The sequence below is a fragment of the Echinops telfairi genome, unplaced genomic scaffold (assembly GCF_000313985.2).
Source record: "Echinops telfairi isolate 266 unplaced genomic scaffold, ASM31398v2 ScPeMD7_9;HRSCAF=40, whole genome shotgun sequence".
NCBI lineage: Eukaryota > Metazoa > Chordata > Mammalia > Afrosoricida > Tenrecidae > Echinops > Echinops telfairi.
In genome coordinates, this window is record NW_022103906.1 from 80,181,564 (window position 1) to 80,204,715 (window position 23,152).

At 39.8% G+C, this 23,152-nt stretch overlaps 1 protein-coding gene across 1 annotated transcript in view; it reads left to right on the top strand.

The window, feature by feature from the left end:
• The window catches only part of ITSN2 (intersectin 2), a 168,936-nt gene that overhangs the window by 76,553 nt on the left and 69,231 nt on the right, over positions 1–23,152 (top strand). Inside the window, exons 5-16 of the mRNA XM_004696407.3 lie at positions 972–1,135; positions 3,297–3,485; positions 3,613–3,709; positions 5,098–5,237; positions 11,941–12,004; positions 12,588–12,725; positions 13,161–13,246; positions 14,633–14,895; positions 15,882–16,031; positions 18,182–18,322; positions 20,782–20,869; positions 22,740–22,879. Coding sequence (XP_004696464.1) covers positions 972–1,135; positions 3,297–3,485; positions 3,613–3,709; positions 5,098–5,237; positions 11,941–12,004; positions 12,588–12,725; positions 13,161–13,246; positions 14,633–14,895; positions 15,882–16,031; positions 18,182–18,322; positions 20,782–20,869; positions 22,740–22,879 — 1,660 coding nt within the window. The remainder of the gene's footprint in view (positions 1–971; positions 1,136–3,296; positions 3,486–3,612; positions 3,710–5,097; positions 5,238–11,940; positions 12,005–12,587; positions 12,726–13,160; positions 13,247–14,632; positions 14,896–15,881; positions 16,032–18,181; positions 18,323–20,781; positions 20,870–22,739; positions 22,880–23,152) is intronic.

Genomic DNA, 23,152 nt, shown 5'->3' on the forward strand with positions numbered 1-23,152 from the left:
ACTGACGAAGAACAAATTAAAATATACCAAGCAAGAAAAACTTGTGTTTTCCAGTCTAGCCTGTTGGGGCACCATGCCCTGTCTCCAATGTCAATCCATTGTTCTTAAGAGCATTTTTTGAAAAATAAATTTTATAGAGTAAATGAATGAAAATATTGGAGTTTTGTTCTATAGACCAAATTTCTAATAACTATAGCTTTTCTAAGGAAAGAAGGTATATGCATATCCATGCAATAGCATTTCTTTATAATTAAGTAGAATTTAAAAATCTCTCCGTTACATTGTAGTTGTTTCATGTATTTTATCATCTCTATACAATTTGTAAATCTATCCCTTTCTTCTCTGGCTCCTACCTTAAAAATTAATCTCTATAATATCTGAGGTTTTATTTTTTAATATAGTCCCAATAAATAACTGTCTCTGTTTTATTTGTCTTACATGTGAAATGCCCCCTTTCCTGGCAAAATGCCAGGAACAGAACATGTATTCAACCAGTATTTAAATAAACTAGACTGCTTGATGTGATTAAACTGTGGAATGATATATCTGTATTAGCTTCCAATAAAATGGTTTTGGGGGAAAAGACTCAAAAAGAAACAAAAGCAATAAAAGAAAAAGAATAGTTTTAAAAAGATAGTAAATTTAGAATTATTACACTTTTGAATAATGCCTTCTATTCAAACTGGTGGAATTCATCCCAAAGGTTTCCATGTCTATGTAGTAGACTGGCAGTGTTTTAGTAGATATCATCTTTGTTCAGTATTTCTTAATGTGCTGGTTTTAGCCTTTCGTCACTCTTCTAAGAGTCTGACTGTGTATGAGTCTGCACACATATGGATTTTTGTTTAACAACTTGATGAATTGCATGGGAACGCTCTGTCATCCCTTTCTTTTATGAACCCCAAACGTCATGTGGGCTTTGTTAACCATCACCCCACATACCAACCTACCCACTTCCTTTACCCCTTTAGGGCTTTATCAGACCTGAACAAGGATGGGAAAATGGATCAGCAGGAGTTCTCCATAGCTATGAAACTCATCAAGCTAAAGCTTCAAGGTCAACCGTTGCCCGTGGTTCTCCCTCCTGTGATGAAGCAGCCCCCTATGTTCTCCCCCTTAATTTCTGCTCGTTTTGGTATGTTATTTATTACTTTTATTTACTTTCACTTGGTAGTGAAGCTTTCTAGGAATAATATTTGGAGATTAGGAAGTTATTTGTTAGCGCAAAATGGCAACACGGACTCCCAGTTCGTTTTCATGTGTGAAATCAGAGAAACATTTAAGTCTCTCTTACCACTACGGTATCCGTGGGTCCAAGTTTTCTAGGGACTCAAAAATCAAAACTCGATGCCAACTCTTAGTGACCTTGTAGGACCGAGTAGACCTGCCCTTGAGAGCTTCCAAGACGGTCACTCTTGCCAGGCGCAGAAAGCCTGCTGTTTCTCCCGAGGAGTGGCTGGTGGTTTCTAATCACTGACCTGTGCTTCGCAGTCTAACCCTAACCACTCTGTCCAGGGCTCCTTTCCAGGGACAGCTCTGTCATGTCGGTACACTGCCTGCTGTCCTGGCAGCTGGTCTGTCATCTTTCACTGCTCCTGCCTGAGTGATCAGTTATATCGTCGCCTTCGACATAGCTGATCCAGAAGGAATTCTTAGTTATTTTTCTCCATGTTCTGTATGAATGATATTAGGAGCCATTCGAAGTATTTTAAACTAACCTTAAATGATTTAATTTGGGAAGTAATTTTAAATTGCAGGTATACCTCATTTCGTTGCACTTCATACATATTGTTTTTTTTAATCAATTGAACGGCAACTCTGGGTCAATCAGTGCCATTTTGCCAACAGTGCGTACTCACTTTGTGTTCTTTGTTACATTTTGGTGATTCTTATAGTACATCAAACTTTTCGTAAAATGCACGCTTACAGACTACCTTCCCCACCCATTGTCATCAAGCCAATTGTGATTCCTAGCCTCCCTGTATAGAGAAGCTGGTGCATTGAACTGCTGACCGTGCGGTTAGCAGTCTTATGCCTGACTGCACCATTAACTCATTCACTGCCATCGAGTCGATTCTGACTCATAGTGACTCTACAGGACAGGGTAGAACTGCTTGTGTGGATTTCCGAGACTGTAACTCTTTATAGGAGTAGAAAGCCTCATCTTTCTCCCTCTGAGCAGGTGGTGGTGTCAAACTACTGGCCTTGCAGATTGTAGCCCAACATGCTAGCACTGCACCATCAGCACTCTTCACAACACCACCAGATAGTGTAAACATAGCAAATACACTGGGAAATGAACGAGAATGTGTCACACTTTTATGTGGTGGTCTGGAATTGAACCTGCAATGTCTCTGAGGTGTATCTGTATTTATAAATAGAAAAATTTTAAAGTTAAAGGTTAATTGGCCAGTGAAAATAAGGACTAAAAGTTACTGACTTTTTACATATGGTACTCAGTCAGTCAGCCAGTTGGTATTTTTTCCCATTAATTTGTTTAGTCAATTTCTTATTAATTATCTATGAGGCACACTCATTTTGAATGGAACATTCAGTTAGGTATCTCTCTGAAACCGAAATATGTTCCTTCACTCCAGCTGTTAAATCTTAAAATATTTAATTATTTCACAGTTACAGTGAACTCTCTGGGGACAAATACCAGATCAAACGTGACCTGCTTATGTGCTATGCATAGTATTCTGCAGCTACGAAAAGAACAGAAAGCGTATGTCTGTTTCTTTGAAATAGATGTCTTTGAATTCATACCTTTCAAGAAATACAAAACGTTTGTGGCACATTTTATTTTCACATGTATATTCATAAATAAGTCTCTTAACGTAATTAGAATATCTTTTTAAAAAATTGGTGTGCATGATATATGTGTACAGGCACGCGTGCGCACACACACACACACACACACACAGACTGGCTTAGCAACTGGCTTAGTATCTGTTATCCTCATAAAATTCCACCTTTGATCATATAATAACATTTTCTTTGAGGACATCAATCTTTAATTGGAAAAGACTGCTTAATTTTATTCATGCTAAGAAAAGAGAATTTCCAACTCCTTAGACATTATATTGGTTCACAGAGATCATAATATTGATATTAAAAGGTTTACCTCATATCAGGGTCAAAACTGCTTTAGGGCATTTTTAAGAGTAGAGCATTTATAACCCCACAAGGTTTTCATAAATTTGGGTTGCTGCTCACTGTACTATAAGCTTATTTTCTTGCATTTGTTTTAGAATTGCTTTACCAACATTGGAAAATGTGTTCTGCTTTATTTTTAGGAATGGGAAGCATGCCCAATCTGTCTGTTCCTCAGTCATTGCCTCCAGTGGCACCAATAACACCCTTGTCCTCTGCGACTTCAGGGACCACTCTTCCTCCTCTGATGATGCCTTCTGTTAGCACATCATCATTACCAAATGGAACCGCCAGTCTCATCCAGCCTTTAACCATTCCTTATTCTTCTTCAAGTAAGTACTTTATGTCTCACAAATTAGTATTTCATCTGAAAACCAAAACCATCCAAATAGATACACATTTCTTTCCTACTTTGTGATATTACTAAGCTTTTCTTCTCTGTCATTCCCCCGCCCCCAGCATTGCCTCATACGTCATCTTACAGTCTGATGATGGGAGGATTTGGTGGTGCTAGTATACAGAAGGCTCAGTCCCTGATTGATTTAGGATCTAGCAGGTATGTGTGTTAAGATTTCCATTATTTTCCTTCAGTAAGAGGCTATGTGGATGTGTTTGTGTATATATAACTTTTCATTGTGAATTAGGTGATCATCAGCTGTATATTCAGCAAGTCATACACATTTTGTTTCTACTCATTCACTGAAATCTCTTCAATGTACCATCACTCACCCCACTTTTCCTCTGTAGTTCCTGTCTCCATCCCTTCTTTCCTAAACCTGAGGTTTGTCCTTGTGTAAATGCTGCCCCTTTGATCTTAAATGATGGGTTATTCGCCACTTGAAGGGTAACCAAGGGCCATAGTCTTGGGGGTTCCACTAGTCTGTTTGACCAGAAACCCTGGTCTCTTAATGATTTTGGATTGTGTTCCATTTTTCCCATCCTATTCCATCCAAGACATTGTTCTGTGATTCTTGTCAGAGAAGGTGGTAGTGGAAACTGCATACCATCTCGTTCTTCTGGTCTCAAGCTTGTGGAGGCTGCTGTTTGTGTGGTTCGTTCAGCTCCTTGAGCTGAATGCTTCCATTTGTCTTTTGATTTTCATCATTCTTCTTTGCCCCAGACGGTGAGAGACTGGTAGATGCACCTTGGAGGCTCCCAAGCTTTCACGACTACAGTTGTTGAGTGTATGTTTTAGCAAATGACTCTTTTTCAAAATTCTGAGATTACCTGAACTTTACTTTACAATGGCCAAATATAAGCACCTTAGGTAAATTAACTAATAAAATGCACATAAGGGTTCATTTCTTTTTTGAAAAATTCTGTATATTAGGTATCTTTCAGAGTTCACGAAAGTGTTTATTCATAGCTCATTATACAAATCACTGCACTACACAAATCACTTTGTAATAATCTACAAAGAGTGTTCGCTTTGACCGAGACAAACACCGTTCATGACCCAAGTTAAACATTCACTGACTGACCGTGTGACCTTGTCCAAGCTTTCCTAGCACCACTGGGTCATAATTTACCTGTTAGCACTATGCGGACAGTAATTCCTTTTACGTGTGTTGTGAGGATTAAAAATGGTATTTGTAAAGGCTCCAGCACAATCTCCAGGGCCTGGAGATAGGGCGTTCTTGATGTGTGGCATTCCTGTCATGTTTTAGGCTTGATGTGGGTATTTGGTTTATTAAGAACAAGAGAAATCCAATTAATGTCACAAAACAAACTATGTACAACTTGTTGATTGGAAACCTAATTTGTTCTGCAAATGTTTACCCAAACCACAATAGCAATAATCTTAAAAGAATAGGATAATAGTATTTTTCTGTCAAATACAAAAACATTTTTTTGTTGTATTATGTAAGGTGGATTTTTGATATCTTTGCTTTATAAGGCTTAACTATTTTCTTTAGTTACATAAAGATTTTAAATTTGTTTTAGTTCAACTTCCTCAACCGCTTCACTCTCGGGGAACTCGCCCAAGACTGGAACCTCAGAATGGGCAGTTCCTCAGCCTTCAAGATTAAAATATCGGCAAAAATTTAATAGTCTCGACAAAAGCATGAGTGGTTATCTCTCAGGTAAGTGGCACACAGTGTTTGAGAGAGAGAAGGTTTTCTTAAATGGACTCTGTTGAAGAACCTTTATTTGAATTTATACTGTGTAAAAATCGAATGTTTTAGCATCCAGAAAAATTAGCAGGCATTCATTCAGTAGATACAAATGTTGTTCAGTTATGTATGAGTTCAAAGATTGAACCCTATTTGAATGCCTTCTTCAGAGTTGTTATGATCAGGTTGAGCACCTGCATATACACCAAACATTTTGGAAAAGGGACCTCTCCCTTGAGATCAATCCTCGTCCCCTAAGCTTTGCAGTGAATGGAAAACCTTGATGACAAGGCGTGTATGTGCAGCCTAGCTTCAGCTCACTGTTCCTTCTCAAGGAAGGGGTTTTGCCGTTTCTCTGATTGGCCTTGCTAAACCTTGAGAGAGCATTGCTCACTGTGTTATGCTACAACCAAAATGTGACCATGGGACTTGACCTTAATTCTCTGTAGGACCTTTGAGCCCAGGCTAGAACATTATCCAAATGCTAGTTGTTATAGTACTACAGAGGGCATATAAACGGAAAATAGTAGGCAAGTAGAGTTCCTGCCTCTTAATTCTCCCCCTCCTTCTTTACTCAGCAATGAATTATGATTTAGGACAGAGTGAAATAAATGTTTTAAAATAATCGAGATTTTTAATGTGATGGGGAATATAGAATGGGAGGAGGAAACACTGAAGAGAGCAGATGAAAGTGTTACAGGGGGGAAGCATTTAAGAGCCCTCATGAAAGAGATTTGAAAAGGTAAAGATTCAAGGGTGAGGGTGTGGAGGGTCAGAGAAGATACCCAGGAGCAAGAGTGCAAGCCTGTGTTTGAAGAAGGAAATGTCAGTGAACAGCAGGAAGGGGCTGGCGGTAAGGAGTAGGGTTAGGGCAAATGGACTTAGAAACAACTGGCAAACAAAAATAACACTTTGGAAACACAAGCAGCTTTGAGGGTTAGTCATGATAAGGTGGGGGAAAGTTCATGGGTGACTAATTCATTATTGTACTCCATACACATTATGCATATGTTTAAGATATCAAACATTATATAACAACTCCATTTTCTGTAACATTTAAATCAAATTATGTGAAACAGGGTATATTATATTGTTAAGTCATATTTAAAATTTTTTTTTAATATCCGAAATTGAGATATGTATTATAATCAGTAGTGTTTTAGCACTCTATCATAGTTTTGTTGCCAGTGGTTGTTTTTTTCCATTGTCAGTGTTACATAATTTTTTTTAAAGTGTTACATAAATTAAGAGTATGCTATAGTTGGTAACATCTTAGGATCTGTGAAATATGGTATTAAAACTTCCTTGTGGTGAATGGTAAGGCCACAATTACCAGTGTTTGAAAACATGAACTTGTTTGGGCCTTACAGTTTTCAATAAAGAAGTTCTTTTTCAAATTAGCAAAAGTAGGTTAAGAAGAACTGTCTAGAAATATTCATGACAAATTCATTCATAGCAGCCCAAAATAGCAAAAACCTAAATATCCATCAGCAGTTAAATGGGTAAAGTATGGTACACCCATAGAAGAAAACACAGCAATTAAAAAGAACTGCTGGTACATACAACAACATGGATGAATCTTACAAATATTGTATTGAATGAAAGAAACAAAGCATAAAAAATATGTACTCTTAAATTCTTTTATATGACTGTTGAACAGGAAAACCTAATTGATCTTAATAGAAATCACTTTTTGTGGCTATTTTACTGCAAAAACCTTTCTGGTATGATAGAAGCATTCTATACCTTCCTGTGGGTGTTAGTTAAGATTAGTACGTTTATGTGTTTTACTGATAACATAGAGTTTAAGCAAAGCAAAGATGGTTTTGTGTTAGGACATGGAGGGCAATGGGGACCCCACACCCACTTCCATCAAGTTGATTCTAACTCCCAGTGAGCTAACCAAAGTGTTATAGACTAGCTCTCTCCATAGGGGTTTACTTGGCTGTAATCGTGTGTGAGGAGACCACTAGGCCTTTTCTTCCATGGCACCGCTGTCTAGGTTCAAACTGCCACCTTTTAGGTTAGCAGCCAAGTGAAAGCTACTTTTGCTTTCCAGGAGCCTCAGGGACCCTGACTATGAGGAAGCGATCCCTTGTATGTGTCGTGGGTTGTTTGTAGAGAATATTATTTTTTCTAAGACTTACAAGGCCAAAGTCGTAGCTTATATATAACCCTTTCTTTGAAAACAGTAGTTATTTATAATCTTTTGGATCTGAGTATGAGCCCCAGATATGTATAGACTCGCATATTTATGCTCTGCCCAATGAATATAGCAGTTGGTCTAATTTTTTTCCTTTTTCCTCCTCTTCCATTATTGACTTTCTTGAATGGATTCGTTGACTCACATGTAGCTTGAGCTGGAGTACTTTCTGTGTACACTGCCAGGCACTAGAATACAAAGAGGGCAGGACATCGTCTGTACCTCTGAATAGCTCCTATTGTAGCTCACATAATCATAGTCATTGATTAATGCTTTAAGAGGTCTGTAATTAATATAGATGAGGAAGTGACTAGCTCTGAAGATACAAGAGAGGTTTCCCAGAGGAGATGACATTGGAGCTGGATCCAAGAGAGTAAATAAACAGCCAGGCAAAGAAGGAAGGACCTGACATCCCTGGCAGAGGAACAGGATAGCTGAAGGAATGGTAGACCAAGAGGGCCACAAATTGCACTGGGCTTTCCTTACTCAAGGGCTCTGCTGGCTTTCTGCAGTCCTTTGTAGTATTCAGACGTGGCCTGCACACGTCTAACACCCTCCATGTGGCCTCGTAGCCATTTACATTCCACCTCTGATTTCTCCTGTTTGCTAGAATGCTAAATTCATTAATTATTGAACCCCCTTTAAGCGGAAGTAGCCTTCCCTTCCTCTTTCATTAGACGAATACTACATTTAACACAAAACCAAGCCCACTGCTGTTGAGTCGATCCCGACTCATGACAAAGGAGACAGTAGGCTGCCCCATCGTGTTTCCATGGCTGCAGATCTTGACAGGAGCACACTGCCACGTCTTCCTCCCATGGAGCAGCTGGAGGGTTCCACCTGCTGGCTTTTGGTTAGGAGCCCGGCCCTTAACCACTGTGTCAAATAAGGCTCTTTTGTAAAATGCTCACCCACTGCTATCATATTGATGCTGACTTACAGTGACCTTATAGGACAGGGTAGAACTGCCTCTGTGGGTATCTGAGGATGTAAACCTTTATAGGAGCAGAAAGCCTCATCTTTCTCCCTCAGAGTGGCTAATGAGTTCAAACTGCTGACCTTGTGCTTAGCAGCCTTTTGCATTACCCACTGTGCCACCAGGGCTCCTTTTTATCCTACAGACCTCCTCAAATCTCAAACTTTTTGAGAATTCCACGAAAGATTAGTTGGATGAGATTATAAAGTCCTTCCAGTTTTCCCCCCCTTTATGTAATTTCTACTACATGGCCAGATGAGAAAATTAGACGAGTGAAGATTAAAAGCAGTATAATTTAAACATTCGACTACATGTTACAATATATGACATCTTGTTTGTTCCATGTAGTGCGTGCAGCTCTGATCATCAAGCCCTCTGTGTTCAAAGCTCAGTGAAACTCGGGACTGAGCTGCCTTCCTGCTTGCTGAGGAACGGTTGGTAGACGCACTGTCTGGTGTGCAGATGTGTTTTGCATAGGCCGTGACTCGGACTGGACTCGAGTAGGAGCTCAATCTTCTTTAATTTTTTCCCACACCAGAGGTGGGAGGTGCAGTACCTGCTTAACTGGCTAAGCAACATCCTTAGAGAAGAAAGGTGATTTCATTTGTGGGTCATGAAGCCAAAGGCTAACTCGCCAAGCTGGCATACGCGAATCAAACATGCTACAGAAAGTGAGCGAAGTTGAGCATTAGCACATAGTAAGCAGTCTATACATGTTGGGTTTTATTATCAGGAGTCCCAGTGGTGCTGTAAGTTAAGCTTTGGACTGCTGACTTCAAGGTCAGTGGTTCAAACCCACTAGCCCACCCAGGGGAAAAAGATGAGGCTGTCTGATAATGTCTCTTAATGATTTACAGTCTCAGAAACCTTAGGAAGCCCTTGGGAGCAATTGTACTGTCTTATAGGGGCGCTGTGAGTCGGAATCAACTTGATAGCATTGACTGGGGTAAGTTATCAGAAGCCTTCATGTAATGAACTACAATCTCTGATTACTTTCGTAGATATTTATGAGCATCTATGTACTAGGCTAGGAGCCCTGGTGGTGCAATGGGTTACTGAGTTGGGCTGCTAACTAAAAGGCCAACAGTTCCGAATCACCAGCCGCTCTGCAGGAGAAAGAGGAGATCTGTCTATTCCCATGGAGTTATGGCCTCAGAAACCCATAGGGTTTGCTCTATTTTGCCCTGTAAGGTTGCCGTGTGTCAAAACTGACTCTGTGGTAGTGGGTTTTCGGTTTGTACTAGACATTGAATACCCATTAGTAAATGGAGCTGTCAAGATTTTTGTCTCTGTAGAAATTACTAGCATGGTATGGGTAACACAAAATGAGGTGTAAATAATGATACATTAAAATAGCCAACTCCGTTGCTGTCAAGTTAATTCTGACTAGTGGCAACCCCATGTACTTCAGAGTAGAGCTGTGCTCCGTACATTTTAAGCCACCGCTGGAGTCCAGCCTTTCAGATACCAGCTGAGCTCCTAAACTCTGTGTTTTCCAAAGGGGGTGAGGCTCCCCCCAGGGGGTGCTGGAATAATGAGGCAGAGGCTGGTGGAGTGGGGCAGGGAACTACAAAATCAGATACCTTTACTTTATCCTGGATTATGGGCTACGGTATAAAATTTTTTAATTGCCAAGAAGACTCGAGTAGTTTGTTTCTTTCCTATAAAGGTGTGGTAGGCTAAATAAGTTTCGGAATGTGTGATCTAACTTCGTACCACCCAGCAACTGTAAGTGTTATAGTACATACTGTTTATGAGATATAATGGAAACGAGCCTATTGAAAGATAGATTGAACAGATGAGGCCTTTCAGAGCAAGTGACATTAAATTGAGACAGGTGAGAGGGACCCAGGCATGCATTGATAGAATTGTTGGACTTCCTGTTGTATAACAGGCATACATGAGAGAGAGGGGGTCAAGGGTGAATTTCTGGTTTCTGGCTTGAGCAACGGTGTGGAAGTGATTCATAAGGAAGGGAAGATTAGAGGAGAACAAACTTGTGAAAATTAGGGAGAGACATAAATGGGAATTGAGAGAAAAATTTTAGACATATTTCATTTGATATATATGTAAATTTTTCCATTTGATATAGAAATCAAAAGTTCTGGGCAGAGAGTGTGCATTTGGGAATCATCAGCCTCTAGATCAGCGGTTCTCAACCTGTGGGTTGCGACCCCTTTGGGGGTCGCTTACTGCATCATGCATATCAGATATTTGCATTATGATTCATAGCAGTAGCAAAATGACAGTTATGAAGTAGCAACGACAATAATGTTATGGTTGGGGTCACCACAACGTGAGGAACTATATGAAAGGGTCTCGGCACGAGGAAGGTTGAGAACCACTGCTCTAGATGCTGTACAAGGTCATGGAAATGGATGTGAGCAGAGAGGAAAAGTACCTAGGACAGATCTTTGGGGAGCATAGCATTTAGGAGAAGAAAAGTAGAAACGAGCACCGTCAGAGTACAGAGAAAATCTGAAGAGCTTCTATGGATGCTGTGCCTCAGATTGAACTGGAGGTGTAAGAAGGCCTGAGAGCTGGGCCTCTAATGCTTATAGTGCCTGGTAGAATTATCCTTCATGTCGGTCATTTGTCATACACCATTGTCTGGCTGAAAGGGAGCATTTGATTCCACTAATTCTAGATCCTAAACTCCTTGGGGCAGGGACTGTGTTTTGATTACTATCAAATGCCATGTATCTGGCAGCATCTTTTGGATCCACCAGTCATGATGCTAAGTTTACATAGAAACCTGCACACAGAATTTATTATAGCAGCTTTATTTATAACTGGCGAAACGTGGAAGTAAACAAGGTAGCCTTCAATAGGCGGATGGATAAACAAACTGGTACATCATACAATGAAACAATATTTTATGTATGTGCCAAGAAATACACTACAAAGATATGTGCTACCAAGCTAGGAAAAGACTTGGAGGAAGCATAAATGCGTATTTCTGAGTGAAAGAAGTCACTTTGAAAGGGCGTCATACACGTGATTCCAATTATGTGACATTGTTGAAAAGGCAGAACTGTAGAGAAGGTGAAAGATGCGTTGTTGCCCAGGCCGCAGGAGGCATGCGTTGGTGGAGCCGGGACTTTCAGGGCAGGAAGCTTTCTGCTTGGTACTATGATTGTGGATGCATAACATTCTGAATTTGGCAGAACCAGAGTGCTGCACAACAGACACACTTAATGTAAATTATGGGCTTTAGTTTTAAGTAATGTGTCAGTCTGGTTCATCACTTGTACCAAATGTCCCACACTAATATATGACAGTAGTAGTGGAGGAAATTAGGTAGGGGGTGAGGAGGTGTCTGTACACTTCTCACCTTTTTTTTGTTGGGGGGACTGCTCTAAAAAATAAAATTTATTTAAAAAACAAATTCCCAGGATAGCAGCAGTACTAACTTCTAGAAACAGCTGTTTAGATTTGCACAGCCTTAAAAGTAATGTCTTTTTTTTTCCTGTATGGTTTTCCCATTCAATCAGGTTTTCAAGCTAGAAATGCCCTTCTTCAGTCCAATCTTTCTCAAACTCAGCTAGCTACTATTTGGTGAGTTTGCCATTTAACTCTACATCCTCAGTTACAAAGAAGATGCATTGTTATTTATTCGCTGATGAAATTGATTCCAACTCATTACTTTCTTTAAAAGTTTGTGGCTCAAAGATGCTTCATAAAAAGTGGTTCTTTGAAAGTTAATGTGACCTTGAAAGCAGATGTAATTTTGCAAAATATTATTCTTGAGAATTTGGTGTTTCATTATGTTACCAGTTAAATTGTTGTTTGCTTTTGTGCAGTGCTTTCTGCAGAGGAAAGAATGTTTCATTTTTAATGTAGAGCTGAATATAACTTAATAGTGAATTTACCATGAAAAATAAAAGCTACTTTCTCAGAGAAGGTCCTTCCCTTTCTGTTTGAAAACTGTTTTTCTCTATTCTTAGTGATATAGAAATTAAGGAGAAAAGCTAACTCACTTTTCTGCATGTATTTACATTTCACTAAAATAATGTTAACCCAATAGTTTTATCATTATTTTTCTGATCTGAAAAATAAAATGTTGAACTCTTCTGATACTATTTCATTGCAAATCATCTTTCCTTCTCTTCTAAGTTCTGCATATTCATATTTCCTCTAGGACTCTGGCTGACATTGATGGTGATGGGCAGCTAAAAGCTGAAGAGTTCATCCTCGCGATGCACCTCACTGACATGGCCAAAGCTGGACAGCCTCTGCCGCTGACCTTACCTCCTGAGCTTGTACCTCCCTCTTTTAGGTGAGTGCATCTGGAGGTGAAGAGGTGTGGCTTCGATCACCTTGCGAATGTAATGATTGCTTTAGAATTTCCTGAGGCCTCAGCTCTAGATCAGAGGAAAGTTAAATATTTGCACTGCCATTTGATTTTAGTATTTAATTAGTTACACCGGAAGGGAGTTCATGGCAGAAGCAGGTATGTTTTTACCATTTTATAGATAAGGAAACTGATTATTATAGAGATTAAGAGTAAGCTTGCCCCAAACAATAATTAGCTGAACCACAATTTGAATCCAGTTTTATCTGATTTAGAAACCACATGCTGTTATACAATGTAAAGATTGCGTTTAAATACCATCTGAAGGATCTCTAAATATCAAGTTACTATAATCAGACTGTAGTCTGTCTGAACATTCCCAGACGGTGTGCTGCTAAGTTTGTTGTGTGATTTCTTTAGAGGAGGAAAGCAAGTTGATTCCGTTAATGGAACTCTGCCTTCTTATCAGAAAATGCAAGAAGAGGAGCCGCAAAAAAAATTACCAGGTACCATTGAATGTCTGAGTGATAATAATGAGTTCTCTTAACTGTGAAACGGAAATGAACATCTTGAATGTTGATGTTTTAAGTGTTTTAGCTGTGCCAGATAAACTCTTTGATGGATGGACTGGATATTGACAGCCATAAGATTAAAATAGTCGTAATGACAAAGCTCCATATGAAGGAAGAAGAGGCAGTCTGGTGGTCTGGCATGAGAGTAGCTGTCCAAGTTAGACTTTCTCTCGCTTTAGATGGGCTAATTAGAGCAAGTTTTGTGAGTGCATCTTCAGCTTTGACCGTCATTTAAATGCTGCTTGAAAAAGTATATAAGTCTTAAAATGCTAACAAGTTCATGAAATGTATTAAATAAAATAAATCTATGGCTACATATCCTTGGTTGTCCTTGAAGAAAATGCTAAGGAGACTTTTTTTTTTGCTTTCCTAATTTTTATTTACTCAAATCTGTATAGTCTTCAAGTGATCGTGGTACTATAGTAAAAGACTTTGAAGTTTCTTCTATAATTAAGATTTTGTTTCTGTCATCTTTAAGCATTTTTTCTTTTGTTTTTAATTGGATTTAATACATATATTATTTCAATCATGTCCTGCAGAACTGTACAATTGCTACCACATTCAGCCTCCAAACGTGCCTCTTCTGCATAGATTCCTTGACATCGTCTCCCATTCACCCACTTTCACCCTCCCCCACTTTCCTCCCTCTCCCTGTAACCCTTATTCTACCTGGTGTTGCCATAGGTCCGTCAATCCCGGGTCCCATATACCAAAAAACAGAAAAACACGCAACACAGCTTCAAGAGGGTGACTCCCAATGACACAACACCTTTGTGAAACACCTCAATATGAGCAAGCAAAAATCAAACCAAACATACAGAAAACTTTAGAAACCAGATCAGGTCCAGAATGCCCCCATGGGGCCGGGTGGCGGGGGTGGGGGAGATCAGCTGACAAAGTTTTAACTGTGTAAGTCAGATTTATGCCTTTGATCTTCTACACTCAACTCTCCAATGCACCCTGTTCAGCACCCACTTCCCTCCCACCCCTATTTGTGGGAAGAAGGAGGTCGTGGGAGGCGTATTTTCTATGTAACTTAAATGAATCTTGGGCTCCCACTGTCATCCGTAGCCCTCTGCAAGCCACATTAGGAGACATATTTTTATTTGCAACAATATTAAAAGTGTTTCACTAGGATGGACTCAAAACTCAGATATTTGTTTGAAAAGTAAATATTTTCCTCTTTGCCTTTGAGTTAAGATTACCCTTAAGAGTTGCATCTAAAACGTAATAGCAGCCACATGGACACAAAATGCGGGGCGTTAAGAGCAGCCTATTGGTTCCTCATGTGTGGGAACATACACACTCTGTCTCATTCAGTTACTTTTGAGGACAAGTGGAAAGCCAACTATGAGCGGGGAAACATGGAGCTGGAAAAGCGCCGCCAGGCCTTGCTGGAGCAGCAGCAGAGGGAGGCAGAGCGCAAAGCCCAGAAGGAAAAGGAGGAGTGGGAGCGCAGACAGAGAGAACTGCAAGAACAAGAGTGGAAGAAGCAGGCCGACTTAGAGAAGCGCCTGGAGAGACAGCGGGAGCTGGAGCGACTACGCGAAGAAGAAAGGAGAAAAGAAATAGAGCGGCGAGAGGTGATTAAAACGTATTTTTTCCTAAGAAAGACATTACACTTAGTAAATCACTTCATTTCTCTTGCTTAGAAATGGCTGGTTCTTCCTCCCATCATGAGGGAGAAGGGCCCTTGCTTGTGGAAGGTTTTCAGGTTGGTCACTGGTAAAGCAAGTATCTTTTCAGGTACATTTAATTTAGAGGAGGCTGGGTCACAACATTGAATTGAGGGAAGAATTAAGGTGAGTGAGCTAGAGGAGGGTCATTCCCAGCAGGTCCTTAAAGACAGCAAGCTTAGGACCCAGATTAAGGGGTCATGGAATTGAAAGGAAAAAAAAAGGAAGACGGGTGGGGACCAAAGGTCCTAAGAGAAGTCGAGGGTAGTTTGAGTGGGGTTCAGAGGTACTAAGAAGAATCAAGGTGATGGTTTTGACTCCGTTTGAGGATAAATAGTGTTGTGTTCCAGAGGACTGGGGATAGGGTACAGCGCATTATGGTGGCATTGATAGTGCTAGTGGAACTTTTCGGCGTCCCTAATACCAGAATAAAAGTATAATTATTTTTGTGAACATATATATTTGTGATGCCATCCTTTTACTTATTAAAAGTAACTGCCAGGAGAAGATGATTCTGTGAACAATAATAGGTTTGATGGCTGAGCCCACTCTCGTGGCAGTCTTTCATGGAGCTCCATTGATGAACACCACAATGACCAGCTGCTCATGGCCACCCCATGTTGGCCAGAGTAGGGCTGTGCCTTGGAGGGTCTTCCTTCAGCAACTGGTTGTTTGGAAGTAGAGCTGCAGCCCCTTCTTCCCAGGCACCTCTGGGTCAACTAGAACTTTCAACTGAGGTCAGCCAAGCCGAGCTCTCCATTGCCTGCAGTCACCCTCCTGAGCTAACACCCACTAAGTGCACAAAACTGCCAGCCTGCCTGTTTGTTACCCCCTCAGCTCATCAGTGATGCAAATGTTTACATTTATCGGGTGATTTTATTCATTCTTTTTAGGCAGCAAAACAAGAACTTGAACGGCAGCGCCGTTTAGAATGGGAGAGAATTCGTCGACAGGAACTTCTCAACCAAAGAAATAGAGAACAGGAAGAAATTGTCAGGTTAAACTCTAAAAAGAAGAGTCTTCACCTTGAGTTGGAAGCACTGGTATGACCAAGTTCAAGTCAAATTTATCTTAGAAGTTGAGAATTACCCGTTGAAACAAGTGTCATTGTTTTCTAATATCTGATAAGTAAATTGTTTGCATATCATTCAATAGTCCTATTTTCATGTGTACCTTTAACCAACTGAACAGTTCCATTTGTTGCAAAAGGATAGGGTCCAAAGGGCTAAGGTTTGGGCTGTAGTTTCAGAGCAGATGCTGATTCACTCTTGGGCAAATCATTTCCTTACCCTTGCCTCATTTTGACCTTCTCTAAAAGAAAGACATGCAGCAGCTCAGTAATTTAATTTTCAAATTGGTCTCTGGAAGATGGACTTTAGAGGATAATTCAAAGGTGAAAGAAGGGAAAAGCCAAGGCAGAAAGACAGTGTACTCTCCTCCCCTACTTCATAGCAGGAAGCGCCCATTACCCGCTTTATTTTGATTGGGGTTTTATCTAAGATTTGTTTTGGGGGTGGGGGATGAGTTCGGTTAAAAAGAAAGTCATCTAAAACTACTGATCTCAGTTCCTTCCAGCTCTCTACAGTCTGTGATGTTAGCTAACATTGGCAACTAGACTTAACCAGTTTTTACACGTCATGTCAAAAGACCAAATCATTGAAAGATTTGGTTTGAAATGCAAAGTGAAAAATTACAAAGGACCTGAGTAGGGCAGAGCTTTCAGCCAGCACCCTAGACCACCCCAGGACTGACCCTAAGTCTCTTCTCAAATCGTTCTTTACAACTATTGGTAGGATTTTATGAAAATACTTAAATAGGTATGTAATATAAATCTTATTTAAATGTAGCCTAATATTCTATTTGGTTGTTGACTTGAATTTTATAAATAAAAAGTTATCACATTATCTTTAATCAAAGTACTGTTTTACATGTTCAAATGCATAGGAAAGCACATCACAGTCATACTCAAAGAACTGCAAAACAGACCTATAAAATTTAACCTCTTATTTGGATATCTTTTTCCTTAAAAATGTAACAGTAGTGTAGACCTTACGACTGATTTCCCCTCCCCCCCCTTCAAGAACAAAGGTAATACCACCAAGCAAAATTGGTTAAAAAGGTGGCATATAGTGGGTTATGAGTTCAGCTGCTAACTGGTCAGCAGTTCAAAACCCCCAGCTTCTTTACAGGGGGAGAAAGAAGAGGCTTTCTACTCGCACAAACATTTATAGTCTCGGAAACTCACAGGGTTAAATGGACCCTGTCTCACTGAGTCCCAGTGAGTTGCCGTTGATGCAGTTTGTCTGGTTTTTAGATGACAACACTAAGGCTAGAAATAAAAACTGAGCTGTGGGTGCTAGTGATAGCCAAAAATCCATTTGCAGGTCCCCAGTGACTCTCCAGGGCACGTAGACAGCCCAGATATCAGACAAGGACAAAGTGGGTTTTAGCAGCTATACTGAGGCTAGAATGCAATGTCTTGTGAATTTATTCTACTATTCTCTGCTTTCTCTTAGATTGAAGTCTTTCTCTGGTAGGGTCATTATTGCTAGTCTCTGTGGTTTGCGCTTGTTTTGTCTGTTTATCTGGATAGAGAAACGGAGATGAGTGGCTTTATGTAGACTAACTGGATTAACGATTGCCTGGGAGCAAGGAAGGGGAGCTGGGGGAAGGGGAGTCAACACCAGTAAGAACAAAACAGGAAGAAAAGTCTCCAATGTTGACTGTGGTAATGATTGCTCAAGCTCTCTAGATAGGATTAAACTATTGAAGTGCATGATGTTTAATTATAGCTCAATAAAATTAAAGAAATGAAAAAAAAAACAAAGGAGACAATTCTAAATATCATAGGCAAGTATTTTCCCTCATTCTTAGAGATTGTTGCTGGTGTTAATATTATAAATTAATGCCAACATATGCCTTATTCATGCTGAGTTCAGGAAAATATTCAGTGCTTTTTGGTTGTTGCTTTCTCATCTTAAAATGTTGGCTTTTGTGCTTTGAGAATGATTGTGGTTTCTTTCAATAGCTATCTTCAGTTTAACCGACCCAACTAAAATACATTGTTTAGTTTTAGACTGAGTATGAATAAGCAATGACATTTTTAAAAATGTGACTACATAGAAATATTCTGATATGAACATTTCCTCTTGGCATGTTTACATTATAATATATTTATGTGATCTTCCTGTAGAATGGCAAACATCAACAGCTCTCAGGCCGACTTCAGGATGTTGGACTCAGAAAACAAACGCAAAAGGCTGAGCTGGCAGTTTTAGATAAACAGTGTGATCTGAACATTATGGAAATCAAGCAACTCCAACAAGAATTGCAGGTTAGCCCTCTGCCGCTGAATGTCTTTAGAGGTGTGCGGTCATGAGCACCTCTGCCTAATAGAATGCGTTTTTCGCTTTTGGGGTCCTGAACCCCTTGAATGTTTGATGGACTTCCTCCCTAGAAGGATACAAATAAACACAATTTACATATAAAACCGAGAAACCTATCAACTCCCTAAAATTTTTCTGTAGACATCTGGTAAATTCTGCCTAATATTTATACATAAAGGATGTTTATCATTTTTTATGTTTTTAATTAAAATGTGTATTTTAATTATAGATTAAAATAATTATTGCTAACATATCTACGCCTCACTTAATGACTACATGTTATTCAACTATTTTGCACAGAAATGACGGATGTCTAGAGTAATGGCAAGTGCCAGGCAAAAACAAAGCTGGTTGTGACAGTTAAGGTTATGTATTGTTATTTGTCGACTTGGCTGGGCCATGGTTCTGAGGGGGTTAGCAGTTAGATAAACATTTTTTTAAATCATTTTATTGGGGGCTTGTACAATGTTATCACAATCCATACATCAATTGAATCAGGCAGGTTTGTACATATGGTACCCTCATTCTTTTCTAGACATTTACTTTCTATTAAGCCTTTGGTATCAGCTCTTTCCTCACCCCCTTAGACAAACATTTGATATGACTTAATTATCCTCCATTTCCATACAGTGCTGGTTTGTTTGTTTGTTTGTTTTTATAACCACATGGTCTTTGGAACCTAACCATGTCAATAAGTGAAAAGTGGTGTAATTTTAGGCAATCTTAATTTACAGTATTCTCTCAGAATTGTAGTGAGGATGTAGAGTATAGCCCACTCGGGGCTGATACTCAGTTCTTCATCTGTACTGTAGAGCCGGTTCCGTGTCACTGCTTGCAGGATAGGGACACGGGAGGCATTCTGCAGTCTCCTCCTCACATTTTTCTTACTATATGGAGCCCTGGTGATGTGGTGGACTGTGTGTTGGGCTGCTAACCACTAGGTCAGCAGTTTGAAACCACCAGCTGCTCCTCTAGGGAAAGATGATGCTTTCTACTCCCGTAAAGACGTGCTGTCTCCAAAGCCCATGGGAGCACTTCTGCTCTGTTACAGAGTCACTATGACTCAGAACTGACTTAATGGATTTTTATATGGAGTGGCAGTTAATCAGCCTTCACTTTGTCACAGCAGATATAGTGAGAGGCCAGATAGCATTTCCTGTCTGATTTAAGCCTGCTTCCCTAGCTGTCCTATTTGTAGCTCCTCTTTGGGCAGCACTCATTTATCCCGATGAGGTACTCATCTGCTGACCATCTGTATGCTGAGAATCATGAGTTTTCTAAGTGGACCCCTGTTACCAGTGCTGTCATCACTGTCTTTTCATTTCAGCCAGTCTTTTTGCAAATGGATTTGTTTAAATATCTATATTTAAAATCCCGGGTGCATAAGCAAATGTGGTGAAGAAAGCTGATGGTGCCTGGCTATCACAAGATATAGCATCTGGGGTTTTAAAGGCTTGAAGTTAAACAAGCGGCCATCTAGCTGAGAAGCAACAAAGCCCACTTGGAAGAAGCACACCATCCTGTGCGATCCCGAGGTGTCGAAGGGATCAGGTATCAGGCATCAAAGAACAAAAATCATATCATTGTGAATGAGGGGGAGTGCAGAGTACAGACACAAAGCCCATCTGTAGGCAATTGGACATCCCCTTGTGGAAGGGTCGCAGGGAGGAGACGAGCCAGTCAGGGTTCAGTGTAGCAACAATGAAACATACAACTTTCCTCTAGTTCCTAAATGCTCCCCACCCCCTACTATCATGATCCCTATTCTACCTTATAAATTTGACTAGACCAGAGGATGTACACTGGTACAGATAGGAACTGGAAACACAGGGAATCCAGGGTGGATGATACCTTCAGGACCAGTGGTGTGAGTCGCGATGCCAGGAGGGTGGAGGGAGGGTGGGGTGAAAAGGGGGAACTGATTACAAGGATCTACATATAACCTCCTCCCTGGGGGACAGACAACAGAAAATTGGGTGAAGGGGGATGTCGGACAGTGTAAGATATGACAAAATAAAAATTTATAAGTTATTAAGGGTTCATGAGCGGTCGTGGGGGCGGGGAACAAGGAGGGAGGGGAAAAAGTGAGGAACTGATGCCAGGGGCTTAAGTGGAGAGCAGATGTTTTGAGAATGATGAAGGCAATGAATGTACAAATGTGTTTTACACAATTGATGTATATATGGATTGTGATAAGAGTTGTATGAGCCCCTAATAAAATGATTTAAAAATAATAATAAAATTCTATATAATTTCCTTTTAGTCTATTTCTAAGTTGTAAGCCTTTTACAATGACATAATATTCCTATGTTAGGTTACAAGAGTGATTGGGCGAGGTCATAAATTTTCCAAGAATTTTGGTAAAGATTACAGAATTTAATCAGGTACTACTTTTTCTTTTTATAAGGATTATCAAAATAAGCTGATCTATTTGGTACCTGAGAAGCAATTATTAAATGAAAGAATTAAAAACATGCAACTTGGTAACACTCCTGGTAAGTCTCTAAGGTTTGTTTTCTTTTATTCTTTTCGGAGTGACTCTAAAAAACGTTTGTTACTTTAAAAAGTGGCATTGCATCGTGATGAATTTTTAAAAAATACAAAGACTGCTTTATCAGAGATGCTACAGAAATTTTAGTAAAACAGTCTAAGTAAAATTGTGGCGTACCTTCCGATTCTTAATATATTTTTATTTACGTAATTTAAGCATAGACCACATAAAATGTTAAGTGTATAGTTAAATAGAGCAGTTTTGAAGAATGAACTAGGTCTATATGTCCTGATTGTGTTACTAAATTGAAAATAAATTGCAAAGCAATGTAGATAACATGACCCCATTAAAGCGCCAAGGGAAAAAAAAGTTAAAATGCATGCACATGTAATGCATAAGGGGAATAACAGGGGAGGAGGGACAAATGGACCTTTTACCCTTCACTTTACCATATATACTCGAGTATAAGTCGAGTTTTTCAGCACATTTTTAATGTAGTTTTTGTGGTAAAGTTAGTTGTCTCGGCTGATATTTGGGTCAGCTTATACTTGAATGTATACGGTATATAATTACATTTTATTTACATTTTATATGGCACCTATATTTTTGAAACCATTATGTTAAAGATACATATTTAGATAGCAGTATTTTAATATGTTGTAATGTGCGTAATAGGCTCCCATTATTTTCACTGTCCCTACCTGAATAGGTAAGGAAACAACATTTTTTACTTTCTAAATTAAGTACCACTAAACAATCCAGGTCGTAATATTTATTAAGACTGCTGTGAATGTTATTCCTATAGTTGGAGGCATGTGACTAAGTAGAAAGCGACTATAAGAACCTGTCCTGGCGGTCAGAACAGATCTGCTCTGTGGGGTTTCTGAGGCTGCCAGTCTGTGTGGAAGCAGGCATCCTTTTCTTTCTCCCTGCCTACCTTTTGATCGCAGCTGAACACTTCCCTGCTGAGTCACCAGGGCAATACCAATAGCTAGTCGTCATTGAGTGGTACGTACTGGGGTTGTGGGCTGAACTCTGCAACTAGTTTTATAGCTATCATCTCATGTTCTTGAGGCAGGGAGTGTGGTACCTCTCAAGATCAAACTGGTCAAGTGCCTTGCCCAACGTGGAGCTTCAGTTGAAATCCTGGGCTTGTGTGTAAGGCTAATTCTTATTTCCACAGACTTCAGAGATATCATATTGTGGGCTCAGTTCCAGACCACCACGGTAAAACTTATATGGAAATAAAATGAGCCACATATTTTTTTTACCAGTACATAAGAAAGGTTTACAATATAGTATAGTCTACTATACTAAGGAGATGTGTTACTATCATGTGTTATATAAGGGGCTGCTAGCTAAAAGACAGCGGTTCAAACAAACGAGCCCCTCCTTGGGAGAAAGATGAGGCTTTCTGCTCCCATAAAGTTTCACAGCCTCAGAGGACCGCAGGGGCAGTTCTACTGTGTCTTATTGGGTCACTCTGAGTCGGAATGGACTTGATGACAGGGAGAGGGAGCAGTCCACTAAGTGTGCAGTGACATTATGGAAAAGTTTGAAATGTAAAATTTTACCAGAATGTGACACGGAGACACAATGTGAGCACCTGCTGTTGGGAAAATGTGAGGTAGGGTTGCCCCATAGCTGCACAGTGAACAGTGCAGTCTCTGGAGCACAGTACAATGGGCATGCCTGAAACCATCTCTCTGCGAGGTTCTTTCCAGGGTTCTCGCTTGGGAAGGGGAAGTGTACACTGAGTGAACACAGGTCTGTAATACGCATGTAAAGCCTCCTTCTTTTTCTAGCTAGTCCATTTGACCAGGCAGTAAAAGTGAATGTCTGCTGAATGGAAGTTGTCTCATGTTGTGTTTCAGAGTCAGCGATCAGTTTACTTCAGAAGAAATCATTAGAAAAGGAAGAATTATGCCAAAGACTTAAAGAACAATTAGATGCTCTTGAAAAAGAAACTGCATCTAAACTATCCGAAATGGACTCATTTAACAATCAACTAAAGGTTTGTCTTTCCTGTTCTATTAATTTCTGGTTAGCTATCTAACCTTCTTTATAAGTTATAAAATGATTGATAAAATAAATAACTTGGAGCTTTTATTGTTATAAATAGGACATTTTATGATTTTGCAACTTGAGCTATACCAGAATGGCATGCTTGTTTTTATTATCCTCCAAAGTTACGCGAAATGACGCCTTGTGTAACTAAACCTACATTTCCCACAGTGTCCAGCCTTGAGTGACCCTGTGTTGTCTTTATTAGAATCGATACGTTTCG